This window comes from Vollenhovia emeryi, unplaced genomic scaffold (genome assembly GCF_000949405.1).
Source record: "Vollenhovia emeryi isolate VEMERY1.0 unplaced genomic scaffold, V.emery_V1.0 DF939361.1, whole genome shotgun sequence".
NCBI lineage: Eukaryota > Metazoa > Arthropoda > Insecta > Hymenoptera > Formicidae > Vollenhovia > Vollenhovia emeryi.
In genome coordinates this window covers 19,957-29,130 of record NW_011967005.1, presented here as the reverse complement: position 1 = coordinate 29,130, position 9,174 = coordinate 19,957, and the positions used below count along the sequence as shown (strand labels likewise).

General features: G+C 44.8%; 1 protein-coding gene across 1 annotated transcript in view; it reads right to left on the bottom strand.

Annotated features, from left to right (window-relative positions):
* LOC105558256 (FK506-binding protein 5-like) overlaps positions 1–5,021 on the bottom strand; it is a 26,027-nt gene extending 21,006 nt beyond the window's left edge. Inside the window, exon 1 of the mRNA XM_012005841.1 lies at positions 4,657–5,021. Within this exon, the coding sequence (XP_011861231.1) occupies positions 4,657–4,756 (100 nt within the window). The 5' untranslated portion in view covers positions 4,757–5,021. The remainder of the gene's footprint in view (positions 1–4,656) is intronic.
* Between the last annotated feature and the right edge of the window lie 4,153 nt (positions 5,022–9,174).

The window sequence follows — 9,174 nt, the reverse complement described above, 5'->3', positions numbered from 1 at the left end:
CTAGAACTTGGACCGAGTTCTAGCATCGCGGACATTGGACTTTAAAGGTGTTATACATTTACATACTTGTACGTCAGTATTTACACCTTGCAGGTCAAATTATTACCTTATAGTATAACTCGTATAGTATAATAAGTAAACTGCTTGCTTTTAATTGTGTAAATTTTACAATTTCGTGTAATTTTCCATCATGTATAAACAAGTATTTGTATGGCAAAGAATAAAAAAATTTTTGTAAAAGTACATAAATTTATATATTTCCGTTATTAATAGTGTGTTTGAGACGACACATTGCGTCTTTAACAAAGGAATTGGAGATCGTCTCCTAAAGGCGATCTCAGTTCCTAAATTAAATAAAAACCAGTTAGCATGAGTTTCTCTCTCTGGATTTCGTTTTAAAAGCGTCTCTTGTTTGCTTCGTCACCGCACAAATCAACAACCCGTATTGTTGTTTTCGAGAGAGAGACTCATGTTAACAACAATTACCGGCGATTTTGACAAAACGCTTCGTCAACGGTTTGACGGCTCAGACCTGCGCAACCCGCAGTATCAGCCGCGGAGCATCAATCAACGCCTTTGACCGGCGCTCCGCGAAATCCAGCGTGTAACCCACTGATTGGAAATCGGTAATTAGCACGACGCAATAAAAACATCGGTCGCAAAGAGTCGGCGCCTTTTTTCTCCGAGTTTCCACGACGAGCAATCGGTATCCTCTTAGCGAGTCTTAGTGCGCGGAAAAAAAAGAGAACGATTTCGCCTGTTCTCTGGTCCGCGTTCACCGTTGAACTTTCGCTTCGGCGAACCCGTAAACCGCGTGTATCAGAACCAATTTGTAAGTTATTAAAATGTTATTTTGTGCTTAAGAAAACTCTGAGTCCTGTTTTCTGAGAGACCCTTCGTCGCTCACTCGCTCGTTCGATCCTGCCTTTATTGCGCTCTCGAACATAGTGCAATCGCTGCACTTATTATGTGTGTAGTTTTATATACTTTTTTTGCAGTGTACGTGCGTCCGCCTCGATGTCTCTCAGTGAAATAAATTTGTTTTCTTCGTATATACGAAATCTCGAAAATACCCAGACGTCCAGCGTTGAAAGATGAGAAGTTACGACACGTGTCTAGCGGCAGATAGCCTCCGCGAAATAATAATCAATTTCAGAACCGGCCAATTGCCGAGGGACAATGTAATGCGCTGAGATAATGCCGCGTAACTGCCGCGGAAATCTGCAAATTGTGCAAATTCACGTGGCAGGCCTCAACGTCTAACAGCGTCGCGTGCGTTCGCGTTCGCCTCGGAATGCGCGGTTTCTCGCACGTCCATGCGTAACGCGTGGCGCGATTGTTCGACAATCATTTGCCAATCCGTCGTGTTCGCGTGCGTTGCGACGATAAGCGTAACAATGGCGAACAAAGGAGCAAGGTTGCGAAGGATGGCTGCGCCCGCTCGCCGGTATTACAAATCGCGAAAAGGGGGGAAGTCCGTTCGACAAGGGCGCGGTGTACCGCGATAGTCCGTCGTCCATTAGGCCCCGACAATAAGAGGCCCCGCGGGTCCGAGCTGGAGCCCGCGGACCCGCCGTCGGGCCTACTCCAGGGAGCGTATCGCAATTCTATTGTGTCGCGAATCGCGCGCTACCACTGTGTACCGCGGAATTACGTGGCGCGGGCAAACATCGCGGTCGGATTCGTGACCGCCGACCATTATCCGCGCGCGAAAGACGTTCCGTTTTGCGGTCGCGGAAAGGGAATATTTTCGAGAGTATCGAGTGGCTACGGCCGCGTCAGGCACCGGCGTGTAACACTCCCGTCATCGTGCGTTTCGCAACGCGCCAGTTGTCTCGATAGATTCTATTTCCTGGCTAATCCCATTCCGAGGCGAAAATCTGTGTTATACAAAAGATAAGCGTAGTATATATATACTTGTACAGCATTTAAATAGATTAAAATGTGCTCTAAGAGCTGATTTTTGAAAAAATACGACTTTGGAGCACGGCGACGATACGTCTGACGGCAACTCATGAGTTGATTAAAATTTGGAACATTGGGAATATGACGCAAAGCATTCAAAAACGGAAAAACAACAAAGAAATTGAGCACATGTCGTATTTAATGATAGCTTGTATAACTTATAGATTTTTGCCTCGGGATACAGCACAAACCTCCAAGAGACGTCTTTAAAACGTCCTCGGGACGTAAGACGTTCTAAGGAGGTTGTCTCGAATGCGATGTAGAGACGATCTTTCATGAAAGGTCCAGGCACTTTTCCAGCAACTAGCGATTGAAACTAGGGAGAACCTAAATTTTATTGGAGGCTACTGAGTAATGATAGAACCTGCATTTTGGTCCCGACCGATTGAAACAGCAGACTCTGATGGAACTTTTACTTGAGGAAACCAGCGTTGGACGACGACTTCCCTCGACGTGCTCGCCGAAGAAGGATTGGCGTTAAACCGTCCCAACCGTCTGTCATTCAAGTATAATGAGGTAAAAGTGGGACACGCCGCATAAGTATGAACAATACGTAGCATCAGCCGTAAGGCGGATTTTGAGTTTCTATCGGTCCTTAATTCTGATATGAGCCCGCTTCAAGTCACCGGGCGTACGAATTTACATATCCTCGAATGTCCGAAGTGCTAGCGCGCAAAAGAATTCGCACAATTCGCCAACTTATACATCCAACTAACGAATAGAGAGATATGCGAGTCAAGGATCTTTTATGTCGAATTGAATTTCCCCTTTTCGAATCCGAATCGAAGCAAATCGAATTAAATTGAATCATAATTTTTAATTGAATTTTAACATTTAACGTAAATAAGAAAATATTTTGAAAAATAATGTTGATTATATGATATAAATTTGTTTTGAGACGAAAATATATTTCAATATTGAATATGAAACTAATAATTAGGATATATAGTAATTAATTTTTTTTAACACCGCAGTGCGTAGTAATTAAAATCCACTGATATAGTTTTTCATCAATACTCTTTAATTTGGGTCCAAACCCGAAGCGAAAATCTGTGTTATACAAAAAAATGCTCAAAAGCGAAGCGTAATATATATACTTGTAGTAGTTAAATATATTAAAAAGGCCAGTGCTCCAAGAGGTGGTTTTTGAAGAAATATGACTTCGGAGCACGTTGATGACACGTCCGACCGCAACTCATGAGCTGATTATAATTTGGAGCACTGAGAATATGACACAGAGCATTAAAAAACGGAAAATAACAAAGTAACTGAGCATATGTCGTGTTTAATGATGACTTAGATTTTCGCCGCGGGAAGGTAAGAATCAATTACATTTTATTGCTACTTAGCCGCTCAATGAGCGGTTGTAGTACTGAATGCACCCACTGAATGTACCTATTAACATGACCATACTGTTTTGCTTATTAACGAGAAATATGATTTTACGAAATTAGCAACATATATGATTTGATTAAAATTTCAAATTTTAATCGACCTCAGCTGGCCACATTCATTGAATACGCTTTCGCTACGTTTTCACCTTTGGTTTAGGTCCTTATCAAGTGAGATCTAGGAGTAAATGTTTTACATACAGTTTACGTGAAAAGTATAAACGCAGTATCGCAGAGAGATTGTCGGTCTACCTTGTTACGGAGTTTGTCGTATGAAATTACAGCCATAACTTGGCGAACGGTGTTAAAAAATAAGAGCAATTTCACTAACGTTCGGAGTAGATGATTGTAAGACGAAGACTGATTAGTCATTTTCATATTCAGAGTATTCGGGTAACAAACATACACATATAAGACAAACACACCAAGCTAATAATTTTGTCATATATCGGATTAAGATTATCCGTGTCATTTTTTAAGTCGATGGTGTTCTTGGTTTTTTTTATGAGAAACATTTCAGCTATCTCCCTTTTCTTTGTGTGCCTTTTATTATGTACAATTTCAGGGGATGACCAATCAAAGTCATGTCCGGTTGCTGTGTACGCTGGCCACTGAGTAATTTTCAGGGTGTTTTTGTATGATTTGCACTCGAACTATCTTGATTCGAAATTTTCTAATAATTTCAATCGAATCGAGTTGGGTGAGTTCGAAGTTGCACATTTCTACTAACAAATCCGTATTACAGATCCACGATTGAAATACATGTTCGCGGATTTACGGATTCGTAGCTGTACATCTACGTGAACAACAAACGTAAACAGGAGCCACGCGCGCGAAATTGTGGAATAAAAAATCGAAGAATGTTTGGCGCGTATTAGTTTGGCATTCGATTAATCCCGATAGTGATAACATAAAAATTCACGTATGTCAATCTTTCTGGAAGATCATGGATTATTCGAATCACACACGCAATGGTAAAAAGACTTCCTAAATCCACCGATCCGACACGCAACGGTACGTTCCAGCGAGAGACCGTAGCGAGCATTCGGATCATACAAAGGTCGCGCAAAGGTCCGAAACCTCCGGCCAGTCACGCCGATCCCGTCGTCATCGTCGAGGCCTGTCACTCGATTAAATTATCCTTCACATTCACCGAGAAGTGCGAAGCCCATGAAAGGCGCGCGCGTCATTATAATCCTAGCGCGCTCCGACAAGCGAAACGCGACGCGGGTGCTTTAAAGCTCGCGCTCGGCATCGTCGAAGCATCCTCGACGGAGAGGGTCGGTCCTCGTCAACTTACCCTCTTGGCGAGCGGCGGCGACAAGCGCGCAGAGCAGCAGCAGGCGCAAGAGGAGGACCTGGCCGCGCGGGGCGGTCGCTCCTCGTCGACACCTCGGCATGTCTCTCCCTCGGCCTCTTCGCGGAGGACCCCGTCCTCGATGAGTGGCTCGCACTTGCGGCGGGTGTCACGCGCGGAGGGTCACTCGCAGCTCATCGCGCGACCAAGAGCGACCGACCGGTCCCCATTCGACGCGGTTGTCGCGTCGGTGGATCCGCGCTCCAGCGGACTCGTGCGAGAACTGTCAGTGCCGTTAGCCGCACGCGGGTAGGACCATCGCCGTCGGGCCGAGGAACGGCGCGTTCGTACGCGAGCGCGGCACGCTTGTCACTGGCCAGGGTAGAGCGGGCAGAGCGGGTAGAAAGCAAAATCCGACTTTCACTTGGCCGAGGCGCGAGCGAGCTCGAGGCGGAGCTGGCACGTCGAGGCCGCCAGGATCCACCGTCCCTTCCAACGGCTGCGGGACCCTCCTCCGTCTCTCCCTCCGCTTCTTCTCGGTAAAATCGACGGGTCTTGCCCGCCCGCGTGCGTTTCGGCGCTCGTGAAAACGATCGGGGACAGGAATCGACGGCGGGACCGACGGGCAAAGGGGAACGTCGACGACGAGTCCCCCCGATGACAATGGCCGCGGCATCGCCACCCGCCGCACCGGTGACGTTCTTAGCGCCTGGCGGGAGTCGCACACGGGGAAACGCCGGATCTGCATCTCCGCGCCTTTCCATTTGCATGACTTTTAGCAATGCTTCTCGCTCTCAAGAGATTGGAGTTAACTCGCGAGTCGACGGCTCCGACGCGATAAAACGGACAGCACTTATCCGCGTGCAGAAGTCGATGCGCGCCAACACGCCTCGGAGAGCCGAAAAAACATATAAAGCTGCATTTTTCATGTATTTCGATGGAAATTATTTCAGAATGCAAACTCGTATACCTGCATTTCAATTGCGACTTAAATTTGATTGCGTACGATCTAATTAAATGGACTGCTCCCAAATTCTTTGTTCTGTTTAATCCAGTATACGTATATCAATAGGTGGCTTTTCACAGTTTTGTGTTTCGGATTTATCTCTCGCATCCCGTTACCTTTCAATTCGTTACCGTAAGCAGAGCTAATCGGAGTCGACTCACAGCCGACATGAATTATAAATGGAAAGTAGATATGACAAGTCGACTGGAAAGCACTTATCGCATTTCACAGCGATGACACGTCAAGTATCTTCTTCGAAATATTTCAAAAAGATGTTCCTCATTACGCAAAGGCAAGATCTCTCTCTCTTGTTCCTCCTTTCTTCACATTTACTGAACAAACCAGGGACTTTAATATAAAATGAGATTACCAAAGTAAACTTTGCTTTCTTTTACACATATAGAATATGAATCCTCCATCTTTATATACGTACATAGATTCCCTCAAAACTTTATCACTTTTCAATGTGCATTCTTTACATTGCATATCAATGCACTCAATTTACCGAAGAAAAAGCAAAGACTTTAATATAGAATAAGATTACTGAAGTAAACTTTGCTTTCTTTTTACACACACACACAGAATATGAATCCTCTAACTTTATATACTTTATGCATTCAATTAGATGTAATTTAATATAAATATGACATGTAATTAAACACAGACGTATCTTGCTGCTTGTTTTTCGACCCTTTGAATCTCGTAAAAACGCGGGTCGGCACTTAATTAATTACAAGTGCACGCTCGTGCACGCGGATATCGCCAAGTATCAATAAGATCACCTTGTTACTGCCAACCGTTCACCTTGATTCTTCATTTGTGCAAGCGGGTCCATCGATGAAGTTTTCCAAACGGCTTTCAGGATCGACGACCGCCGCGAAGGCGAAGACACGTCGAGAGAGATCACTGTTTTCTCGGTGTGTTGCGGACGTTGAACGAACTCTCAAATTCTACCGCGAAGACAGCTCGTGCTCGCTTGCAAAAGTTATCCGTCGCGAGAACGTTGCACAATTTTCTCGCGCGACAGCGTCGCCTCTACCTCAAATAACGCTCCTGTAACAAAAGTATGTAGCTTCAGGTGCGGAAAGAGATTTCAGCGTGCGAAAGAAGCGCTCGAGATCTGTAAAGATAGACGGTGTAACGGCGGCGGGTTTCACTCCGCGCCGAGCGGGCCTCGAACTCGTCGCCAGCAAATTTACAGTATTAATATTATTAGTGAATAATATATAGGAAACGCCTGGCTGCAATAATCTATCTAATCGATCGCGTTACTCGAACGGTGAGAAATACGATTCGCGCCCGCCGAGTGCGATCCAGGGGAATCGGATTTCAGGGTCTCCCACGGTACTTCCTCGACCTCCGGCCGGGCCTTCGCAAAAATCCTCTCTCTCTTTCTCTCTCTCTCACTCGCTCAAGTCCATCCTGTTACCCCACCCGTTCGTTAACCCTCGCCGGTCGCGCCTGACCTTTACCGGGTCCGCCCGTAACGTCGAACGTACAGATTGATTCACATCCGGACGGAGAAGCAAAAAAGCGCAGCAAGGTCGGGAGAACCGGGAGAAAGTCGGCGGCGTCGCGTGATGTAATGTCGATCGATGACGATGATGATCCCTTCGGTGAATCGCGCTCGGTACGATCTGAAAAATTCGCCGTAAACAAAAGCCCGCTCGGCGTATCGTTCCCGCGAGATTTCATTTTCTTAATATAATCAGGGACGTTACGTTATATAACTCTCCAATTATATTATTACATAATTCCCCTCGTTATCCCCTAATTATGTTATCAAACCGTGAAATTACCTCCGATCGAGATAGAGCGAAAACGACGGGCTCTCAGAAACGCCGAAAATTTTGAAAAAGAAAAAAAAGACAAAACGATTTTTAAGCAGAGTCGAAAGGCAGCCTCTCTTTTCGCGAGGAAGATTGAAAAGATTTCAGACGCTGACGCTCACTCGGCAAATATATCTCTACGACACTTGTGCAATAAGAACAACGAGCATCTCCTTAAGAGCAAAGAAGATAATTGTGTTCTCATAAAGTGTTGCCACTCTCATCTCGCGGCATCCCGAATATTTTACTGCTGCAAAAGGCTCGCTTTCCACGAGTGACGCGAGCACATGGGCCGGGAGATGTTAAAAATTTCGTAAGGATCCTCCGTGAGAGAATCCCAAAGTGAGATCCTCTGCTCTCGATTGTTTCGCGCGCGCGTTACCTAGTGACGTAACGCTCCGCTACGTAGGAGTTCGCCGGCTGTTTAGTTTACCGATTTATATTCTTACCACGATAGCAGGAAGTGCAACGCGCCGTTGTGTATCGTAACGGTATATACGTACATAACGCGAGGGATATACAATGTAGATATCCGCCTGGCGTTTATTAGGCAACGATACGTCTGTCGACAGCCGTTACGATAAATTAACTTATCGCGAGCAGAAATATTGCTATCTAACTTTTATGCAGAATCTGAAAGACGAAACGCGTGTTTGTCAATATATATAATTCTCATTTTCACAAACGATTCCTTTTTATGAATGAACTCATGCATTCTGTTTCGGCATAAATTAATTTGTTCAGTCAACATTAGATTGTACTTGAAAAGGACCCGATAAAGAGATTGAAACGTTGTAACTTAAATAAAGATCACTTTTTTGGCCAGTCTGATCGACTTCCTAAAAAATTTTCCCTTCGTTTAATTACCGCTGGCGACAATAGGCTTCACTCAATTCGGTTGATTCCTTTTCAAATTATTTACCATTGTTGAATGATGCTGGGCGTTGAAACGTCAACGGGCGTAACGTTCCTCGTGAATTCGTCATCTCACATCCGGCGTTAAACTTTCCGAGATGTTGGAGTCTCAGTTATTCAAGCGTTGAAATCGCCGAGATTTTATCATGTTCAGCATCGGATACAAACTTGGAACTGTAATCGTGTCAGTGTCGCCATCTAGAAAACACTACAGGAACTATAACAATCAACGGACCTCATCATCTCATGATCAAGTTAATTCCTGTAAAAATAAATTAAATACCTTTTACTGAATACGCCTTCACGTTTCGACCTTTGATTTAGGTCCTTTTCAAGCGAGATCTAGGAGTAAATGTTTTACATACAATTTACGTGAAAAGTATAAACGAATTGTACAGTATCGCAGAAAGATTGTCGGTTTACTTTGTTGCAGAGTTTGTTAAATAAAATTGCAGCCACAATTTGGCGAACAGTGTTCAGAAATAAGAGCCATTTCACTAACGTCCGGACGATTGTTATGGATCTCGTCCCTCGATCGCGCAGACCCTGAAATGCGAGCAAAGGAGTAATCGAACGAAAGATCTGATTGTATGTAGACTCGATCGGAATAATCGAGCAATTATCGTTGTGCCCGGTCTGTCGGGCGCGAGAAACGCCTGAACGCGCGAATACCGATCCATTGAATTCAGTGTCAGAAAACCGTTCGCAAGGTAAAAGAGAAAAAGACTGATGGAGTACGAGGCTAAGCCTTGCAGCCGTATTATCCATAAT